Source organism: Malaclemys terrapin, chromosome 14 (genome assembly GCF_027887155.1).
Source record: "Malaclemys terrapin pileata isolate rMalTer1 chromosome 14, rMalTer1.hap1, whole genome shotgun sequence".
NCBI lineage: Eukaryota > Metazoa > Chordata > Testudines > Emydidae > Malaclemys > Malaclemys terrapin.
This window is the reverse complement of record NC_071518.1, coordinates 37536177-37558530: the sequence shown is the minus strand read 5'-3', so window position 1 is coordinate 37558530 and position 22354 is coordinate 37536177. Positions and strand designations below refer to the sequence as shown.

The following is a 22354-nucleotide window of genomic DNA, read 5'->3' as shown; positions in this document are numbered from 1 at the left end:
TGCATGGCAGGGAAGGAGAAGATATCTTGATATATGTACAGCACCTAGCGCAGTGGTGCCTTGATCCTTGACTGGGGCCTTTTGGTGCTTCTGTGTATAACTGACTGGTGCATCTCTGAAAACGTCCAGCAAACATCTTTCTTTTCAGCTAACATCAACTTTCCATTCCTGGCTTCCCCTCAGCTCAGGCTGAATGGCAGGGTGGGGGGAGAAAGGTCTGAAAACCCTCAGGAAGCCCCTCCCTCATCCTCTCTTCGTTATATTTAGACATTTTAAGAGTGTTTTTTATTTGCTAGGAAGTGCAACCAAGGTGTATGTCCTGCCCTTCCCCACGGCCGCTCTCGGATCCTGTGCGCCTTGGCTGTTGGAGCTGGCTGTCAGAGGCCAAGTAGATTCACCTCGGGCTCCGCACCTTTTCCTGTTTCCTGCCGTCTAGGGCCAGGGCTGGAGGTAGTGCGAGCGGCTGGGAAGGAAAACAGACACCGCATTTGATGAAGCACAACAAATGGCTTCCAATGCCTTCACTGGGTGATCCCCCTTTCCCCTAAGCACTTGTACTAGGCCTTAGCCCTTCTTCCTCCCCTGGAGCACTTCCTTTTCCCCTTGTCTGTTCCTAAGAGAATCCACTTCTCCCTCTCTCTCTCCTTCCCTGAGTCCCACCCATTCTCTATCCACTCCAGGGACCCTCCCCGTCTCTTCTCTGTCCCTTCTACCTCAGCTTTCCTCCCTATTCTTCTTAGGGATCCAGCTTAAGGCCAGCTATTCGCTTCCTCGAAAGTGCAGAGTAAACATGCCCCTGCCTCTAATATTTGGAACCAACTAGTCAGGCAACCGTTGTCTTGTCCTAGGGTACCAGGCCCCCTCTCTCTCACCTAGCAGGAGCTTGTAGAAACCAGTGTGTTGATTCGAATGGCCTGCATGCACACACAAGTAGATGCTCCATGTATACACATGCAAATTACTTCATTTTGGCAGGGGATCAATGTTTGAGCACATGCACCTAACTGGCGTTAGCTGGATTTGGCATCTGTATTTATTACAAAGCGTGTAACCTGAAATGGATTTATTTCAATTAAAAAAAATCCCACGGGAAAGCCTGTGCTAGGTTAATAGCGTGCAGGGGCGGAGAAGTGAAATGCAAGACTGTGCAAATGAAAAAAAAAAAAAAAGTAACTTGTGACTGCAGTCACAACAAGCTACACTTCCATATGCCCACATGCTGGTTTAGTTACAGCAATCCTGGCCATTGAAGCAGAATACTAGTGATTGCCAAGGAGGAGGAATTGCACTTGGTGTAAGGACCACAACTTTTAAAGTCCCTGAGTGTTGTGCTGTAAACTTCTCAGCCACAATGTGGTATTAATATACTCTGCTTCAGTAGACACAATGCTGTTTGTAAAGTCTTTATAGCCATGGTATGTACGGGTGCTTCTTACAGGCTCGAAGACGTTAAACTGCAAGGCGTCGGGGGATGAATGATTCACTAACTGCATTCCCTGTGTGTGCTAGCTTTCTGCACAGGCTCATGAGGGGGACAGGTTTTTTTTTGCCAGCAGTCCAGTGTGATGGCAGAGTTGCACAGTAGCATTGTGTTGTCCAAATTTAGGCTAGGCCAAAGGCAGATGGGTTAGGACTATCCCATCCATCCGCAAGTCAAAGCAGGACAGCTGGTCCCCTGATTTTGTGTGTGAACCTGGAATCCAATTAGCACTTGCAAATCCGAACTGGGAGGCGTGGGGCATTTGTCTCCTCCCCAGCTGAGGCCGGTGATGGTGCTGGCTTCTGAGCCAGACGGTGAACCCCTTCCTTTCATTGGTGAGCAATTATTCACCTGCGGAGAGTAGGGAGTTTACTGCCTGGCCCTCAGGGAATATCTGGCAGAGGGAGGGTGATAAAGGGCTGTATGCAAATTTCTCTCCTCCTTCCCTACAGCCAACTTCCCTAGGGTGAGATAGCACATTACCTCCCTCCATGCACTCCCCACCCTCGTGTCCCCCCAAGTCTCCCCCTCTTTACTACTGGCCTTGGCCCACTTGCTGAATTCAGAAGCATCTCTGCTGTTTACCTGTATGCTGACCCAAAGCTCCTGAAGACATTGCTGCAAAGGATCAGAAGACGGTGTGAGTCACAGAAAGGCACAACGGGGTTACAACGGCAGCCTGGATTGGGGAGCCGGGGGGCTACTTACGTGCTGTTGTAAGGGAGGGGCTTCTGTCCATATCTGTCCAGGCTGGGGTTCTGATTGAGGCAGTACTGGAAGGACAGTGCAGAGCGGGGAGGGTGGTCAGAGATGGCCACTGTAACCAAGTAGCCCCCTCCCTCCATCTGCACCCCTTTGCTGCCACCTATCCAGCCACTACTGCAGTGGTCCCCAAACTGTGGGGCGTGCCCCCCTAGAGGGGCACAGAGGAACATCTGAGGAGCATGGTGGGGCCTAGGCCAGCCCCCACGGGAGGGTGGGGAGGGAGTGTCACTCTGTGACTCCGCTCCCGGCCCGGGGTGGCACGGACATGTTCCATTGCTGGTAAGGGGGCGGGGGAGAGGTTTGGCCACCATTGCACTGGAGTCCAGCCTCTCCTGACCACTACGGGTGGATTTCAAGTTTCCCATTGTTTCCATAGCAACCCCCTGACTGACTGGCTGCGTGCCCAGTGTAGAATCTAGGCCCCTAGCCTGATTCTCCTCTCCCACCTGTTTTACCCCAGTGTCATTCTATTGATTTCAATCCAGTCGCATCTGGTTTATATTGGCAGGTTGCATTAGTCTCAAGAAAAGGAACCAAAACTGTATTTCCCAAGAATAAAGGTACCTCGAAACCTTTTCTGTGACCGGGGAAGACCTCCTTCCACAAGGTCTGGAAGCTAATAAGTGCTAGAATAGGTCACACCTTGGATGGGACATAATCATGGCAAATCCAGCTGCTGTAGGCAGTGGTGCACATGTTTCAATAGGTGGCGCTCTTGTCTCAGTCAGGCCTGAGCCAATCATAGGGTTAGAAGGGACTGCAAGGTCTGTCTGCCTCTGGTGCCCAGGGTCACAGTTGCTCAAATGAGATGTAAAATCTAACGTCTTGTGGTCATTGGTGAGCCCATGGGGCCTCCCCGTCTTGAAACAAGAGCAAAAACCCTTGTGGCAGGTGCAGAAGGGTTGCCGTGTTCCACCCCAGAGGTGGCTACATTTTAGTGGCGAGGGAATGTGCAGTACAACTTGTAGAGCACTCTAGAAGCTTTCAGGCGAGAAGGTCCAGGCTGGGAGTGGTGAGGGGTTATTACTGTGAAGGAAATGTAGAACTTCTGAGCTGCTTCCTGTTCAGTTCCTGTGATTTAGGCAGCCCGGGGCAGTTACAACTGCTGCTACTGGGGAGCTGGGGTTGGGACTATAAAGATACTCCCGCCAGTTGGCAGCTGCCTGCTCCTTTCCTTCTCCTGACCTCCCCGTCCCCACTCTGACTGCCAGGCAGCTTTTCCCTGTATCTCTGGACCCAAATCTCCCAAGGACCTGACTTGTATACATGCAGCCCCCCCGGTGCACACGCACTGGGGCATGAGTGTACGTGTAACTGTGCCCATGGAGAGAGTAAAGCTGGAGCAGTGGATCCCAGGGCGGCCTATGGGGTGGGGAATGGTGAAATGGAATTCTCTGCCGTGGTAAAACCCAGGTGGGATATGAACTCGAGTCCTAGTTGGTAAAAGAGAAATCGGAGAACCCTTGTAGGGGGTCTAGGCGTCTGGTAGGCTATGAGGGAAAAGCCCTTTCCTCCTCCCATGTTTATGAAGCTACACTAAGGGCCTTCCCCAACATCAGCCAACCAGCTCCGGAAGTGAATTAGACTCAGACTTTAAGGCCAGAAGGGAGCAGCGTGATCATCTAGTCTGGCCTCCTGCCCATGACAGTGTTCCACTAACCCAGTGGGTCTCAATTTCTCCGTACTGGCAACTCCTAGACTTCCCCTCCCCTCTAGCTGGGACCTCCATCCGAGTGAGCAATACGGAAAGGACAGGGTGGCCGTGGCTCATAGCCCATGTGCTGATGCAAAATGCCTGTCTTGAGGAGGTTAAACATAAATTCCACTTTCCCCCAAGCAACCTGTGATTCCCCAGGGCTCCCAGCAGGAGGCAGCAGCACGACGATTCAGTAGCAGGGAGAACTCCTTACCCTCCACGTCTGAGACACGTCTGGCTTTAAGTACCTAACAGCATAACAGCTGAACCCGAGCACTGGGGGGAGAGAGAATGGTGCACATGTTATTATCACGAGTGACCCCAGCCCTGTCGCACGCCAATATTTTAATTATGGCTTTAATTGCTAGCCCCACACCATACCCAGGCGGCACAGCATCCTGGGAGAACACAGCCTGGCAACCCATGGGAATGCGACAAGAGTGACTCCCTCATTGTGAATATCCCACCTGCGCTCTAGACTCCTGTCCTCCAAGGTGGGCAGCAAGAGTCTAACATATTTCTGCCCCCCGCCCCCCGTGCACGCTGAGGGAGGAAGGAGAAAGGTGGAGGGAGCTCCAGTCAGCATGTCCGAACTGATGGTCTTTGCATTGCCAAGAGAGCTGCTTCACCCTGCTCGCCAATGTCTGTGTAAAATGAAATAATAAAGCAACGGCCCCTCCTGTCCTTTCCCCTTCACTGCCCCAGCCAGCCCGGTACCGATGTGGTGCCCATCACCAGAGCATCTGGGTACCCTGGTCTAATACATTTAGATATTAATTTCATTTTATTTTATACTGCCTTCAAATCTGCCCTGGCCAGTTTGCTGCCAATTTCTGTACTACATTTGGGGCTTCTGCTGGGGGTGGTTTGGAGGAAGCACGTTCTGTGAAAGTGATCAGCAAACTGGTGTTGACTTGTCATCACTAAGTTCCTGAGTTAACACCCCATGGAGACCAATGGGAGCTTGTGCACCTTTCTGAGCAAGCGCAGGCACTGCACTGGTTACATTCATTCCACACCCAGAAAGCTTTCTTTGCCGCCACCAGGATTAGAGACTTGATATTTTTACTATGAAAGGTAAGAATCTAGAATACCACAGACGTGGCAACTAACTCTGCATAATCACATTCTCGATGGGGCTCTGGGGATTAGCAAGTCATTCTGGAAAATACAGGTAGGGTGAATGGATTTCTGCATCCGGCTCATCTATATCTCCAGCTGGCTCTGTAGCCCTGATCTGACAGCACGGCTATTCCAAAAAGAGAGGACAGTTTACTGTGCATATGGGTTGGCTCTGACGCAGCATGTACACATGTGGAAATGCCACCCTTACAACCCCCTGGCAGAGCCAGAAGGCGGTGGCACATACAATACCTCGGCGCTCCCATGGAGTCGTGTTGGTCAATATCACAGCTGTAATTTTATCAGTGAAGTCTTGGCCTGGCTTCACCTTGCTCAGTGGAAGAGCTGCTAGTCATTTAAACCTCAAAAGGAGTAGGCAGCATCTGAGCTTGTCTCCCAAACAGGCAGGCGGGTCGTAGAGCTGCCTATCTAAGAGATGAAATGATGCTGGCCCTTCCCTTCCTTCAAAGAGAGGCTTTGCCCCTACCATGTGCCTGGCTGTACCTTTCTTATTGACGCTGGGTAGCTTGAATTCTCCAGCAGAGGAGACGAAGCGTGACCAGTCATCCATAGCCCGCGTGTAGCTTGGCCATTCCTCGTGGTTAGTGCTGGGAGTGAGTGGAGCCATCTTCCCTGCTCGGTACCTTGCAGTGAGCGACTGGCCCAGCTCGGTCATCCCCTGAGTAGCAAAGCCAAAGAGAGAGGTTACTGCAGGCTCCCAGCTGGGCGCTCAGCAGGGAGGCGTGGGGTGCAGGGCAAGCAGCCATTTTGAACCCTTTGCATCCCACCCATGCAGTTGACCAGCAGGCCAATACAACAATAGAGGTTAGTTCCCTCCCCCTAATCTGCAGCCAGCAAGTAGAAAATCCAGAGCCATTTGGTATCCTTTTACAGTCAGACTCATAGGTGCTGACTGCATGGGTGCTCCGGGGCTGGAGCACCCATGGGGAAAAATTAGCGGGTGCTCCACACGCACTGGCAGCCAAGCTCTCCCTGCCTCTTTCCCGCCTCCTCCCTTGAGTGCACCGCGTTCCTGCTCCTCCCCGTGCCTCCCAGCCCTTCTGCCCGCTGCCAAACAGCTGTTTGGTGGCGCTTCGGGAGGGAGGGGGAGGAGCGGGGACACAGTGCGCTCGGGGGGAAGAGCCGGGGTGGGGACTTGGGGAAGGGGGTGGGGTGGAGGCGGAGCAGGGGTGGGAAGAGGCAGGGCAGGGGTGGGGACTTGGGTGGAGTGGGGGCGGGGCCAAGGGCAGAGGGGGGTCGAGCACCCATCGGCGGGAGCAGGAGTCAGCGCCTATAGTCAGACTGTTCCACATCCACCTGGCACAGGCCTGGCTCCAGAGTCTTGGCTAGTTGGCTTATTTTTATGCGGCAAATATGTGTAATGCTATAGACTTGGCAAAGCCTCGTCCACCTTAACCGATTAATGGGGGAAGAACAAGCTTGCACTTAAGATCCTTAAAGGATTTCACTGGGAGTTGGGCAGCTAAACACCTTTGGGGATCTGGGCCAAGGGAGAGTACAGGGAGCCAGCAGATCGGCTAGCGACTCCCTGCCGAATCTACAGCTATGTCTCATTAACCTGGCTGGGCTTCAGTCCCACCATCCGGGGGCCTGCTGTGTAGTCTCTGGAGCTGCTAATAGATACCTGCCTTGTAGGGTTTATGCAGATCAGCTCATCAGTGCCTGCAATGGGCTTTGAGAGCCTGGGGTAGAAAGTGCTACAGAACTGTCGAGTAACATCGATCTCCATGATAGCTCTGTGAGACAGGGCAAGTATTATCCCCATTTTACAAATAGGAACAATTGAGGACCTGTGAAGTGACGTGACATGCTCAAAGCCAGTCAGTGTCAAAGCCAGGATTAGACAGCGGGGGTTCCTGACTCCTATGCTCGGCCCACTCCATCACACATGGTCTTTACATAGAGAAAATGTTCGTATCTGCATTGCTTACTAAAAGTACACAACATAGTCCCTTTGAATAGGCCAATAAATACGCAATGAGAAGCCCCTTTGTGCCAACGACTGTCAGCTGGGGTATTGCAAAGCATGTGTTGGTCTAATAACTGGCATCATATTACCCGCCCTGAAAATGATGCCACTTTTGGGGCTAAACTGGGGTTTGAACATCTGAAATGAGTGGCTGCGTTCTCTGTGAATTCACTCAGCGCAAACAGCTTTTTTATGGTGCAATCCAGGATCCTTACCTTCTTCCACCGCAAAACCACCATTGCTTACCGCTCTAAAGTTTTTTATGACTGGCTGCTCTCTGAGCTTACTTTGGCTTCTAAAATCCTCAGATAACAGTACCTGTAGAAACCGCCCTGCTGCCTTAATCTCTAGGCCCCACGGTTATGGCACATGGTAACAAAAAATGCAGAGGCAACGGAATTCACTAGTCGGAGGTGAGCTGAGAAGCGATTGCAAGCTACTTGCTCTTGTTCTGAAACTGGAAAGACTGAAGCTTAACAGAGTTTGGAGTAAAAGCCAGATGGATCCAACTCTGATGGGAAGTGGGGCGTAGGGGAATCCTGCTTAGAACTGAGTCCCTCTTTATCTCTGTTTGCTCTTCACAGGTAACCAGCTTCTGAGAAAGCTAAGCCTTGGGGGAGAGAGCCATGAAGCAAACCTGAGCTCAGGCTGCCCCCCAGTGCCCGAAGAGAGAACAAGACCCACACACCCGAGAAATCTGGGCCAAATCTATCATAAAGAAACAAGTGTATTTACAATTTCAATTACACCTTTTCTTCTCCTGCCACTCCCAGTCCCACTGTTCCTTCTCCCCCTCTCCTCCCTTAAATCCCTTCTTATCAACACAGTTCTTCCCCAAAGCTTTTCAGCAATGAGTCCTGCCCCACGTGGTAGCTGATGTCCTTATCACAAGGGGATATTCACCACCAGTTGTCCAAGAATGTGTCTACATTACAGCCCCGAGTCTCATTTATGCTAAGATGGTGTAAAGGGTTCTTAAACAAGCAGAAAAATCCTTTAAGCTGCTAGAGAGCTGAAAGTGGCCTTAGTACAAATGAAAATTAGGGCTTAGATATTTTTTCCCCCTTAAAAATTCCCACTGCTGCCACCAGAAGTTCAGCCTCTTGTGGCGGAAGTCACATGGGCATCCTAGTGGAGAACATCTGCTGTTTGGGGGCTTTTTGTGTGTGATTTTTACTGATTGAAATCTCTGATTACATACCTTTAACAGACCAGGCATGTCTGTCAAATGTCGCTATTCAAAAGAATTGGACTGATGTGCTGTTTTTTGGGCAAGGGCATGTACTTTGAGTATTGAATAAATGGTAACAAAATATCTGACTTTTTATTTATCTTCTGTTTTGCTGGGTATGTGTCACAGGGCACTTTGCTCACTGCTGGGTGGCGCCTCCTTCTGGCAATTCTGAGGATTAGCTCCACCTGGTTCAGCACCCCCTTTCTCTTCTTCTACCTTGGCAGCTCTGCTTTTGCTCACAGAGTTGCAATGTGGCTTCGTGACTCAGCTCTCCTGCCAGGTTCCACTGTGATCCCCCTTCCAGGGGGGTCTTTCAAAGTTTCTCTCCACAAGCAGCATCAGGCAGGCCTCACACCCGCTGCCCTGTGTCACTCCGGCAGTCTTCCTATTCACTGCCCCTAGCACTGCACTACCACTCTGCAGTGGAGGTAGGGGCCACCCTCTACTCTGGGTTCCAGCCCAGAGCCCTACAGCAAGTAGTTAAGGGCTATGGCTACACCTTCCTTAGCACGCTTTTCCCTGGACTATGTCTTACCATGCATCCCCAATCTTTTCATTCTCCAGTGAAGTCTTCCTAGTCAGACCCCCCCTCTTAAGGCTGCTAGATAACCTCTTTCTCAGGTGTTCCTGTTCCTCCTACCTACCTCATGGAGACAGACTTCAGTGCCTCCTCTCTGCAGCCTTCACTGTTACCAGACTCCTGGCTTTAGAGAAGCCTTGCCTGTCCCCTCACAGGTGAGCTTCCCTCTCATTAGCACTCTCCACACAGCCTAAATCTCCCCCCTTTGCAGCTTAATTGGCTGATTGGACCCACCTGGCCTAATGCAACTCTCTCAGGGCCTGTGTGGGGAGCTGAGAACAGGTCCGGTTCCATGGTCTACCACCCAGTGGCTGCAGTAGGAGAACTCAGGCCTTCCTGTTCTACTGGGTTCCAACTCAGGGCCCTGTAAAGCCCATCCAGCATCTTCCACCCTGGGGCATGTCAAGTCAGCTCCCTGGGTCACTTCCTATCCCCCTCTTTCCTACAGCATGCTGTGGTTTGTCCCCACAAGTGCTATCTCACAGGCTGCCTATCCGGCTGTGGCCCGCAAGGACTGCCGCTCACCGCCATTCCTTCTCCCAATCTGGCTACATCCTCCTGCAGCACTCTCAGAGCAACTCCTCCCTACCCCAGCTGAGCCCGCCGGCTCCCTTTTAAGCCCCGCCTCCAATTGGCGCATGCTCTGCAAGGGCACAGGGGCGGGATCTCCCAAGCCCAGAACTGCTCTTTAACCCTTTACTGTCCAGTGAGGGGTTTATACATCCTGTCACAGGAACACACCCCAGCACAGTATGTAATTGGTGCATTATTTTTTCCATAATAACCACCTCCCAAATTTTTTTTTGAACCATTCTTCTAGAGTTGGACTATTTTTCTTTTTCAGTAGCCTCTGCTGGTGTTTTAACTACCTGTCATCTAACCCTGCCCAGATCTGGTTCAACATGGTGGTTAAGATGCCACGGGATGCAGGTGCCCTATCTACACTCAGGCTCCCGCTGCTGGAACTGTGTTGATGGTAGCAACAGTGGGAAAATTGAATAGTCCAGTATAGACAAGGGCAACAGATGTCAGCCACAGGTCCCCTCCCCACATCTTTCTTCAACCAGGGCTGAAAACAAACGGACCAATTGGTTTGACACCCGTGCCAGAAGGGATGTTCTGCCCTGGTTGGAAGGAGGTGTTTGGCATGTTTCTGTAGCTGGTATTGAAACTGATTTGGTTCTGCCTACTAGCAGCCATGTTCTTTTCAACCCCAGTTGGGGGACAGGCTGGGAACCAGTGGTGGAAACTGATTGCCAAATTCCAGAACATTATCCTAGTGTAGACATGAGCTGGTTTGTCTGTACCTGGTCTGGATTGTAAGTGCCTTGGAACAGGGACTGTAGCTCCTTGTTTGTGTGCACAGGGCAGAGCAAACGGCTGATGCTGGCTCATGTCTGAAGGTCCCTCAGTGCTTAAGCAGAGGTGGATCTGGATGATATTCAGGCTTGAGCTTACAAGGCGGGGAAGGCACAAGTGGGTTACACGAAGGCCAGGACTTGGACCGAAAGTCAACAGGTGTGTAAATGTCCCTCATAATCCCGCTTCCTTTGGCTGAAGTGACTCACCAGGGAGGGGAGGCGCTTGTTGGGGACTCCCACCAGAGTGAAGGATGCGTTGGCAAAATCCTCTGCGGGAAACAGAAGGGAGAGAAATGAGACCTGTGGCCTTCTTGGTTGCTTCCAAAGGGTGGAGAGCGGGCTTGGCCTAGCCCACCTGTCTGGCCCAGGAGCGTGTCCACGACAAGGCACTGGGCTTTGCAGCCTGTTTGAAAACTGCCTTTGAACTGGCTCCAGACACAGCTGGTCCAGCCAGTGCAGGCACAGGGCCAAACTATTTTAGAACATTTTTTGGAAACTAGGAGTGATCCTAGATCCCAAGGGCGACCCCTGGGGTCCTGCAATGGAACAGTCTAAATAGGGCTTTAGAAAATGGCTTTAAAACAGTTTGGCCTCACCTCTGCTGATTAAAACCACGCGGGGGCAGTGTTGTCTAGTGGGTACGACCCCAGGCTAGAAGTCAGGAGACCTGGGTTCCTGCCTGGCTTGGCCATTGACGTGTTGGGTGATCTTGGGCAAGTCACATCCCCGTTCCTTGCCTCAGTTTCCCCTCCCACGCTGCATCTGTCTTTGTTTGAACCAGGGAGTGTGTCTCACTAGGTGTTTGCACAGAATCTAGCACAATTAGGCCCCGATGTTTGTTGGGGCCTCTAGATTCTTCTGAAATACTCCAAATAAATAATAGTGTTCAAAACCAGCTTAGCAGGAACTGTGTTGAGACTTCAGCACAAACGGGGCCGTGGAGGCCCTTTGTATGCTCGGCTGCCTCGGACGCCTGCCACCCCGGGTGCTCCTCCAGCGGTGGTAACAAGAGTGGGTATGTTAGTGTGGACGGGTGCGATGAAGTTGGCACCGCTTCTGAACTGGGGCTGATCTGATGAAGTTGGATCATGAAACTACAGAGTCAAGGAAAGCCTCTGGGCATGTGGGTCCACCCAGAGTTAGCAGAGTTGGGGCATGTTTCTGCCAAGCCAGGGACCCCGGTGAGTGATCAGCAGCTCTCGACAAGCTGGTGGAAGTAAAACAACCTGGGACAATGGGTTTGTTCTAGACGGCAGGAGACACGTCTCCCTCTCGTCTGAAGGGAGGGGGAGCTTGAGAGAAGTGGAAAATTACCAAAAGGCAGAACAAGAGCCGCAGGTGATCCCAGCAAGAGTCTATAAAGGGACTCACTGGGGAAAACTGAACTGGGGGGAGAGAGTCATTTTGCACCAGATTAGGATGAGGGAGGCTGTTGCAAGGGGCAGGGCAGGCAACGGGGCGGAGGTCTGACCCTGCCTTGTGGAACATGGCTGATTCCCCAAAGGGAGGGTGAGCTGCCTTTCGCATGTTTGATCGTTTTCTATGATCTCCTGTGCTTTGTTTGGTACATAAAGGTGTTAGACTGGACTGTGTATCCATATTGACTGCTTTGCAACTGCTGCATGTCCCAGGGGGAGTTAGACCATAAGTAGGAGCTTCCCAAATCGCGCTTTGAGGTGGAGTTCTGGAACAAGGCTTGTGGTTAAGAACAGGGGGTCCGAAGGGTCAGCGCTGTTCCCAGTGGACGGCAGGTTCCAGCACTCGGAGGGGGCTGCCTGAGAGAACGTTTGTGCCCTAAGCGTCTGCAAGGTGACTCCCAGATTGGGGTAGTGGCTGGACTTTGTTCAGTCTACAGGGGCTTGAACCCCCCCAGGGGATTCAGAGCATAGAAGGTTGGATCCCCCTCACAGCAGCCCTAGTGGGAGGCCAAGTGGGGGCGCTCGCTAGGATCTGTGACAACGGGGCACAGACAGCTGCCTAAGGTCTCAGCTCTGTGTCACTAGGCCTCAGGATTAGAGAGCGTGACACCCCTCCCCTGGACACACAGGCAGCCCCCCCTTTGGTACCACAAATGGAAGTGCACCCCAAGATGGCTGGTGTAGAGAGGAAGGCTTGGCCCCCTGAAATCGCACTTAGGGTGACCAGACAGCAAGTGTGAAAAATCGGGACAGGAGGTGGCGGGTAATAGGAGCCTATATAAGAAAAAGACCCGAAAGTCGGGACTGTCCCTATAAAATCGGGACATCTGGTCACCCTAATCGCACTCTGCATCCTGTTCTTAGCCACATTCTCAGCTCACATCTGCAACCACTAGGAGGTACTACAACTGTCCTCACCTGACTGTGAGGATCACATGACAGTGACCTAAGATGATGTCATCTGTGACAATATGAGCCTTTCTTGTTCCAAACATATTGCCACTATTCGAGAAGGACAATGCATTTCAGATGGTGTATCAGGCCTGGCCTGTACATAAAGTGGTGGATTCCCCAGCTCTTGCTGTCTTCAAATCCGGACTGGACGCCTTTCTGGGAGCTGCTGTAGCCCCAAATGAGTCACTGGGCTCAACAGGGGGGGGGGTCACTGGATGAGATTTAATGGCTTGTGACCTACAGATCAGACTAGATGGTCCCTTCTGGCTCTAAGCTCTATGAATCTATGAGAATCTCTTTGGGGCCATGGGACGGGGTGCTCTAGGTGTTTGCTGTGCCCTGCCAGAGGCGTTGCCAGCTTGGGGCACGCCCTCCATGCAGAGACGAGCAGCAAGTTCATACCTCCAGGGTTGCCTGGAGTGGCCTCCCATGATCAGCTGCAGTCAGAACCAGCCAGCCTTGGATCTGCAGTAGCTAGAAGGGCCGGCAGGAGGCGGAGACCAGTCCGGACCCAGCAGGCCCGATAAAAAGGCTGTCACTCGTCAGGGTGAAGCCAGTGCAGGGAAAGAAAGCTCTCCTGGCCCTAACCCATATAGCATGAGCAGGGCCTAACCTTGATGACACTGGCCTCGGGTCTCTGTGCAGGACGAGTGTGCGTGGTATGGACTTGAACGCCTGGGAGCTAGTTTGAATGCAGCGTTAATTTGGTTTCTGTAAATTAAAACCCGAGGTAAGCCTGCCCGGTGGGCAGGGGTTGTCTTTTTTGGGGGTAAATGGGTACAACTTCTGCAAGTGGACGAGGCCTGGCAGGCACAAAGCTGCACCAACAGCGCTAGCTTTAATGGGCTTGTGTACACGGGGAAAGTCACTAGGACAGCTATCCCAAGTCTAATGATAGCACTCTGGTTCGAGGAGTATCACTCCCTGTGGAGACACTCTTAGGGAATGTCTTCGCTGCACTTGGCTCTTCACTGGGTGTTGCCCCAGCCTCCTCTCACACAAAACCTCCTCACTCAATTCCAGTGACTCTTTCCACCCAGGCTAGCTGCCCCAGCCTGGGCTATGGATTAAAACCTGGCTGCCACTTTCACTTGGTCTGGTAATGCCCACTTTGCAGCGAGGATGCAGGCTAAACCCCTCGAGCGCCGAGCATCGTCCAGTGCCTTCCCACAATCCCCTCCTGTGCCCAGTAAGACAGACAAGTGGTCTGGCTGGGATGATTTAGTTGGGGATTGGTCCTGCTTTGAGCAGGGGATTGGACTAGATACCTCCTGAGGTCTCTTCCAACCTGGAAAGACTCACAGAGCGGTTCAGCGCTCTGCAGCACAAAGACCCATGGGATGGGATGTGAGGATGCAGTAAGGCTTTGTCATGTGACTGTTCATTCCCAGACTAGACTAACCCAGGTGCTGATTATCTGAGTGAAGCCTAGGGTGACCAGATGTCCCGATTTTATAGGGACAGTCCCAATTTTTGGATCTTTTTCTCATATAGGTTCCTATTACCGCCCACCCCCTGTCCTGATTTTTCACACTTGTCTGGTCACCCTAGTGAAGCCGCATCCTTATTCCAGAAGGTGTCTTTTTCCAGTTTAGCGTAACCCCTTTATAGTGCTTTGTATAATTATACTGGTAAATTTCCCCATGTCAACAAGGGATTCAGCTGATTCAAATCAACTTCTGTGTATAGACAAGGTAAAGAAAATATGCTACCCCAATCCTTCAGGCAGGAAAACAGAGGCCCTGTCTATGAGGCGGGGGCATTTTAAATGCTAACAGTTCTTATTCAAAGGGGATCGTTTGCTCACAGTCACAGCGGGAACAGTTGTCTTGCCAGGAAGCCAAACAACACCTTTAGGAGGACATTGTTAACTGTGTATTCCCCAAGCCCCTAGAGAGCATGAAAAGAACTCTTTGATATGCTAACTACCCCGCAGTTGCTAATTGGGGAGGAACTGCTCTCAGTTTGGGGGAGCGGGGAATGGGGATCACAAACTTAATGAACAATGTCTCAGTGCTAATTGAACAGGGAGGCTGGGTTGGAGGGTTGACATTGCAAGGAGGGATTTTGACACCCTAAGACAAAGGAGCTGGAATCTATTAAATAGAGAGGATACAAGCCTTAGCCCAGGGGAGACATGCATTGGAACTGACTGAACCCAGCCTGCTGCTGGCAAGAGCAATGTAGGCCATTGCCGAGATGAAAGGAACTGATCAATAGACACTAACTATGGGATTTGGCCTGGCTAGGTAGACTTTGTGACGTCTAGACAGTCATGGCTTATTCTGCTTAACTTTTACTTGCTTTGATTTTTTTCCCTTCCATTTTTCTAAGACAAACACATCTGGTTTTATCGTCGCTAATCTGAACTGCAGATAGTGAATGGGGGCTGTTCCTGTAGGAAGGAATCCAGGCCTGGCCTCTCAGGACTGGCCATGTGGTCTCATCTTCCAAAAAGAACTGAAAAGCTGCTGGCTGTGGGTTCAGGGATAAGCCTAGAGACCACGAGGTGTGCCCAGCTCTGCAAACCTCAGGCGAGCCCATAGAATCGTAAGACTGGAAGGGACCTCGAGAGGTCATCTAGTCCAATCCCCTGCACTCATGGCACGACTAAGGATTATCTAGACCATCTTTCTATAGAGCCAGGGCAAAGATTACAGAAGAACCCCTGGGCTATGCCATGCTTGCAAGTGCGTGCATACAAGTGAGAAGTTACCCTGGGATGGGAGGGCTTTATTATTGAAACCAGCCTAATCTTAATTTGAACACAGGTCGGTAGAATTGTCTGTCTGTGCACCAGTAGCGCACTTCATACAAGCATCAGTAAAGTAATCAAGGGCAGGCTGCGTATTTAGCTGAGTCCCTCGGGTTATGCCGGACTCACCTGGTGCCCAGACACTGCACGACATTACAGAAGAAAGTCACCTTAGTGCAGGGGTTTCAGAAGTGGTGTGCCGAGTCTTCATTTACTCACTCTAATTTAAGGTTTTGCGTGCCAGTCATACATTTGAACGTTTTTAGAAGGTCTCTTTCTAGAAGTCTGTAATATAGAACTAAACTATTGTTGTATGTAAAGTAAATAAGGTTTTTAAAATGTTTAAGAAGCTTCATTTCAAATTAAATTAAAATGCAGAGCCCCCCGGACCGGTGGCCAGGACCTGGGTAGCGTGAGCGCTCCTGAAAATCAGCTTATGTGCCGCTTTCGGCACACGTGCCATAGGTTGCCTACCCCTGCCTTAGTGCCTCACCGCAGTTTCCGTGTGACCTAGGCTATGAGACTGCTCTGGGTGACCAGTGGCTGCAGGTAGACGGAGACCTTGCGGCCCGACTTTCAGAAGTGCTGAGCAACCACATGTTAACTTCCCTAGGAGTTGTAGGGACTCAGCACCTGTGAAAACCAGGCTGCTGTTCTATAGGGGACAGGGAGAGCTCAGTGGTTTGAGCATGGGCCTGTTAAACCCAGGGTTGTGAGTTCAATCCTTGAGGGGGCCATTTAGGGATCTGGGGCAAAAATCTGTCTGGGGATTGGTCCTGCTTTGAGCAGTGGGTTGGACTAGATGACCTCCTGAGGTCCCTTCTAACCCTGATATTCTAAGGATAACATCAGAGAGCAAGAAATAGTGGTGTTATCTGCCTAGCACTTTATAGAGTGCTTCTCTGCCCAGGACCTCAACGGGGGTGAGGATCATTTTCTCCATTTTACAGATGCGCCACCTGAAGCGACTCATTGGCAGCGCTACCAATAAAACCCATTCTCCTGAGTCCCCATCCAGTGCACTATCCCCAGGCCCATATTGCCTCAGCATTACCTTTGGTGCACGCAGTGGTTGTCCTGGAATGTTCATCTGGGAGTTTGTTCCCTGCTGAGTCCATGTCCATTTGCCGTAAGGTTGGCAGGTCTGGGTGGAAAAGCCTGTCCTTTACTCCAGCCAGCATGGCTTTCCTAGGGTCCAGCGGCAGTAGCACCGCTGGGGCCGTGTAGACAGGGTGGCCATCTTCAGGCCATGGTACCAAATCAATTACTTGGGCCATTCCTGTAAACTAGCAAAGCCAAAGAGAGAGCAAAATGAAACAGACAAGTGCAAAAACATGGCACTTATTTGCTAACAGCTCTATATCCACCCTGACCGACAGACCGTGCGTCCTGATAACGTGTTGTGTACAGGATGTCCACGTTATCCCCTAGAGAGGAGGCATGGTTTGTTTCCCTGTTTTGTTGCTGGTATCATAGCAAAGGGAACAACACACAATCCTGTCAAATGGAGATGGCCCAATGAATGTTTGCTAGGTGTTCCATGAGCCCCTAAATAAATCCCTTCAAAAGACACATGGGCTTGGGCTTGCTGCAGGCATACCAGGCAGGTGATGAAACATTCCACTCTCTGAGCTCGGCTACCCCTGTGCAGCCCTGGTGAAGGCACAGGGACGGGTGTACGTGCAGTCCCAGGACAACAGGGGCCTTATCACTCAGGATCAAATTCTCAGAAGCGGCTCCTACTTTGAGGTGCTTTTTCAGTGCCCATCTTCAGACAGAGACACCTTAACACCTGCCTTGCGCCCACGCTTCCCTCCTGACTACGTCCTCCGTGCCCTATGCCCACTCCTCACTTCGTGCCTGCTTATGCTCCTAGCTAATGTGAGCCCAGCTCCAGCGGCACTGTCCAGGAGCCACCCTGGCTTTGTTCTGTTTGCATTGGTCTGTACTGGAGCCGCTTGGGACTTTTTAGGGCCTGATCCGACTCTCGCTGAAGTCAGTTGAAAGCTGCTCCCTGCAAAGGCAGTGGAATCGGGTAAACGCTGGAGGGCAGAGATTTCAGTCTCGTATGGCACCTGACCTGGTCAGCTGTCAGGAGCCGTGGCCCTTACAGCACTTTAGAAATAACAATGTGCCCAGGATCTGCTGAGGGTACGTGACTGCAAATGAAGCAAAAGGGGGGAATGTAGATCACGTCCCTGAGTTTCCGAAGCGGGGGGGAGAAGAGACCGAGAACAATGGCTGCTTGGAAGCCTGTTTTAATCTGCAAAGCTGGGGAAGAACTTGGTTAAAGTCAATGGAAAATCTCTTACTCTGAAATCAGTAAAATCAGTGGTGAAAATTGCCTAGAAAAACATGGACACAATTAAGCCATTAAATGTACTATTTGGTTCAGTCTCTCTTGTGAGCTGATCTCACTCTCAAACGACTCAATCACCCACCTACCAGGGGTCCACCAGAATCAACACTCTGGTTTGGATCCCCCTAAATGTTGGGAAAGTTCATATCCACCTCTGAACCACCTCCCAGCGGACCCCTTGCTCCAAAGAGGGCTGAACTCAAATCCTGGCTTCTAACCCCTCTGAACTTGGGGAAGGGAAGCTCTGAAATTTGCATCTTGCTGCATTCAGGAAACACTTGGCAGGGAGTTCACGGCACTGCCATGGCGGCTGTGTGATGAACGTTTGACTCCCAGGAGCAGGGCCGGCTCCAGGCACCAGCCGAGCAAGCTGGTGCTTGGGGTGGCAGATTGAATGAGGTGGCATTCTGCCCAATCCTAGGGTGGCACGGACGCTTTTTTTTTTTGTTGTTGTTCCGCTCCGGCCGCCCTGTAAGGGGAGGCGGCGCGGAGGATGGGAGCGCCCTGCAGCAAACCTGGCAGGGCAGTCCTCATCCTTCCCTCCCTGCCGACTGGAGCGGAGCCCTCCCGGCAGGCGGCGCCATGCGGCGCGGCGGGAGGGGCCGCGTGGCAGCACCCCACTGTAGCCCTGTCCACCCCCCTTCTCTCTCTCTCTCCCGCCCGCTCCCTCCCCCTCCCCCCCGCTAGCCGGTCCGCGTCGAAGGTTTTTTTTTTTGCTTTGCCGTTCTGGCCGCCCCGTTTGTTTGTTTGTTTGTTTTTTTTGCTTGGGCGGCCAAAAAGCCAGAGCCAGCCCTGCCCAGGAGAAAAGCTCCCTGCAGATCTAAAGAGAGAGACGTCAGCCCCAGGATGTGCCAGTTTTGCTGGACTCCTTAGATTCTTCCCCTGTGAGTAGGGTGACCAGATGTCCCGATTTTATAGGGACAGTCCTGAATTTTGGGTCTTTTTCTTATGTAGGCTCCTATTACCCCCCACCCCCTGTCCCGATTTTTCACACTTGCTGTCTGGTCACCCTACTTGTGAGCAGGGTTGGTCGAAAGACACGACAAAGACAGTGCAAAGGAAAAGCAACACCCGGGCTTTAGGATCGAGGATAAATGTCTGTACAGAGCCTAGCACATTTTGGGGGACTGCCACAGCATAAACAGTAAATAATTATAAATACCTAAACCGAAGCGATACCTATTTTCTCAGCTTTCTTCGCATTGTCTCAGGCCTGAGGTGGACTCCAGTCATTCTGTTTACTGATCCCTTATTCCCCATGGCAACAGGCAGCCAGTATCAAAAGTAGTTGTTAGGTGATGAGGGCAGGGTTGCTAAGTAACCAGAGCAGTGTCCCTGTAGTTACCTGGTAACCGGTGACCCCCATTCAGCCTGGCTGAAAGGAAAGTTCCAAGCCCCGCAGGCCTCCAGCCAGCTGCTGCAGCTTCCTGATAAAGAGCTGGTTTGTTTGCAGAGGGAGAAAAGTCACAGGGCTGGGTGGCTGCAACCTACTGGAAAGCAGCCCTAGTGGAGAGCGCTGACGTGGGAAACTGCATCGCCCCACAACCAAAGCTATCCCCAAGCACAGAGATCACATAGGACCCTACAGCTCCACCCACAGTGGTGCCAGCTGCAATAACCCATGTTCAGTGCGGGAAGCTAATATGGAATTATGCACCTTAGAGAATTGAGGACACTGTGCCTGATGTTTCACTCCTGGGATAGGAAAATACTAGAGCTGTCAATTAATAGCGGTTAACTCACGCGATTAACTCAAAAAAATTAATCGTGCTTAACTGCACTGTGAAACAATAGAATCCCAACTGAAATGTATTAAATATTTTTGGATGTTTTTCTACATTTTCAGATATATTGATTTCTATTACAACACAGAATACAAAATATACAGTGCTCACTTTATATTATTTTTTTATTATAAATATTTGCACTGTAAAAATGATAAACAAAAGCAGTAGTATTTTTCAATTCACCTCATGCAAGTACCGTAGTGCAATCTCTTTATCCTGAAAGTGTAACTTACAAATGCAGATTTTTTTTTGCTACATAACTGCTCTCAAAAACAAAACAAGGTAAAACTTCAGAGCCTACAAGTCCACTCAGTCCTGCTTCTTGTTCAGCCAATCACTAAGACAAAAAAGTTTGTTTACATTTACAGGAGATGCTGCTGCCTGCTTCTTATTTACAATGTCACCTAGGGTGACCAGATGTGCCAATTTTATAGGGACAGTCCCAATTTTTGGGACTTTTTCTTATATAGGCACCTTACCCCCCACCTCCCTCTTGATTTTTCACACTTGCTGTCTGGTCACCCTATTGTCACCTGAAAGTGAGAACAGGTGTTCGCACGGCACTTTTGTAGCCGGCATTGCAAGGTATTTACGTGCCAGATATGCTAAACATTCGTATGCCCCTTCATGCTTCGGCCACCATTCCAGAGGACATGCTTCCATACTGATGATGCTCATTAAAAATAATGCGTTAATTAAATTTGTGACTGAACTCCTTGGGGGAGAATTGTATGTCTCCTGCTCTGTTTTACCCGCATTTTGCCATATATTTCATGTTATAGCAGTCTCGGATGATGACCCAGCACATGTTGTTTGATTTAAGAACACTGTCACTGCAGATTTGACAAAACGCAAGGAAGATACCAATTTGAGATTTCTAAAAATAGCTACAGCACTCGACCCAAGGTTTAAGATCCGAAGTCCCTTCCAAAATCTGAGAAGGACGAAGTGTGGAGCATGCTTTCAGAAGTCTTAAAAGAGAAACACTCTGATGTGGAAACTACAGAACTGAATCACCAGAAAAGAAAATCAATCTTTTTCTGCTGGTGGCATCTGACTCAGATGATAAAAATGAACATGCGTCGGTCTGCTTTGCTTTGGATCATTATGAAGCAGAATCCGTTATCAGCATGGACGCATGTCCACTGGAATGGTGGTTAAAGATGAAGGCCATGAAGGGGGAGGAATAGCTCAGTGGCTTGAGCATTGGCTCTTAAACCTTGCGTTGTGAGTTCATTCCTTGAAAGGGCCATTTAGGGATCTGGGGCAAAAATGTGTCTGGGGATTGGTCCTGCTTTGAGCAGGGAGTTGGACTCCTGAGGTCCCTTCCAACCCTGCTATTCTATGACATATGAATTTTAAGCACATCTGGCATGTAAATATCTAGCAGTGCTATGCGAACACCTGTTTTCACTTTCAGGTGACATTGTAAACAGGAAGCAGGCAGCATCATCTCCTGCAAATTTGGTCGTCTGAGCGATTGGCTGAAGTAGGACTGAGTGGACTTGTAGGCTCTAAAGTTTTACATTGTTTTATTTTTCAATGCAATAATTTTTGTACATAATTCTACATTTGTAAGTTCAACTTTCATGATAAATAGTTTGCACTACAGTACTTGTATGAGGTGAATTGAAAAATATCATTTCTTTTGCTTTTTTACAGTGCAACTATTTGTAATCAAAAATAATAATATAAAGTGAGCACTGTACACTTTGTATTCTGTGTTGTAATTGAAATCAATATATTTGAAAACATAGAAAACATCCAAAAATATTTAAATAAATGGTATTCTATGATTGTTTAACAATGCGATTAATCACGTGATTAATTGCGATTAAAATTTTTGGTCACGCGATTAATCACGATTAATTTTTTTAATTGCTTGACAGCCCTAGAAAATACATCAGTCATCTCAGGATCTGACACATTAAGTCGGTGCAGCCCCACTGAATGGAAGGATCTGGCTCCCCTACCTTGGTAAGGAAAATGCTCCCTTTTAGGAGTCGCTAATTTTGAAAGGGGCCTCTCAGTTTGTGCGCTTAGCTGGGTGGGTGTCTAAAGGGCATCTGTTGTGCTCAGAACAGCCAGGCCCGCAGTGCTAGGGTTACCATCTTTTAATTTTTAAAAAGGAGGACACTCCATGGGGCCCCGCCTCCACCCCAACTCCGCCCCTTCCCCGCCCTCAGCCCCGCCCCAACTCTGCCCCCTCCCCTGAACGCTCCGCCCCCTGCTCCTCCCCCTCCCCTGCTTCCAGTGAATCAAATATTCGCAGGAAGCCTGAAACAGGGAGGCAGCAGGTAAGCTGGGCCTGGGGCGGGGTGCGGCGCGGCCCATTCCGGCCCCCCTGGCCGAGCGGCTCCCTCCGGCGGCCGGCCGGCCCAGGCCAAGAGGCTCTGGCCCCGGCGTCTCCTGCCCGGCTCGGCTCGGGCCCTGGGGCGCCGGCCCCCGGCCAAGTACCCGCCCCCCTGGCCCCGGGCCCCGGCCGAGCACCGTGCCCCCAGCCCCGGCTCCAGCCCTGGCTGAGCACCGTGCCCCCAGCCGCCGGCCCGGCCCCGCCCCGCACCCCCGGCCCGGCCCCCAGCCCAGTACTGTGCCCCCAGCCTGGCACCGCGCCCCCGGCCCGGCCCCCAGCCCGGCACCACGCCGGCTCCGGTCCCGCACCCCCGGCCCCTGCCAAGCACCGCCGGCCACGGCCCGGCCCCGCACCGCTGGCCCCAGCCCCAGCGGCTCCGGCCGAGCACCGCCGAGCCCTCCCTCCCTATTTTCCCGGACATGTCCGGCTTTTTGGGATTTCCCCCCGGACGGGGATTTGAGGCCCCAAAAGCCGGACATGTCCGGGAAAATCCGGACGTA

The 22354-nt window shown here is 51.2% G+C and overlaps 1 protein-coding gene across 2 annotated transcripts; it reads right to left on the bottom strand.

The window, feature by feature from the left end:
- Positions 1–272: 272 nt before the first annotated feature.
- TEPP (testis, prostate and placenta expressed) lies at positions 273–19080 on the bottom strand. 2 transcript variants are annotated; one of them, XM_054048698.1, is made up of 8 exons: positions 19060–19080; positions 16410–16641; positions 10436–10497; positions 5568–5742; positions 4156–4217; positions 2189–2253; positions 2066–2098; positions 273–463 (listed from the first exon to the last, which is right to left on the bottom strand). In XM_054048698.1, exons 1-8 carry the CDS (start codon positions 19078–19080, stop codon positions 433–435), a joined length of 681 nt encoding a protein of 226 aa, XP_053904673.1. In that variant the 3' UTR covers positions 273–432. The 2 variants fall into 2 exon arrangements, with proteins under 2 accessions (XP_053904673.1, XP_053904674.1); XM_054048699.1 differs by lacking the exon at positions 19060–19080 and adding an exon at positions 18877–18966.
- Positions 19081–22354: the final 3274 nt, after the last annotated feature.

What these genes read in the sequence shown, in the direction of transcription:
- TEPP (XM_054048698.1), bottom strand. Translation starts at nt 19,080, where the DNA reads ATGGGGGTCACCGGTTACCAG. An exon ending in AACCACTGCGTGCACCAAAG is followed by an intron (nt 10,498 to 16,409) that starts GTAATGCTGAGG and finishes TGTTTCCCGCAG; the next exon opens with AGGATTTTGCCAACGCATCC. An exon ending in ACAAGCGCCTCCCCTCCCTG is followed by an intron (nt 5,743 to 10,435) that starts GTGAGTCACTTC and finishes TTTGCTACTCAG; the next exon opens with GGGATGACCGAGCTGGGCCA.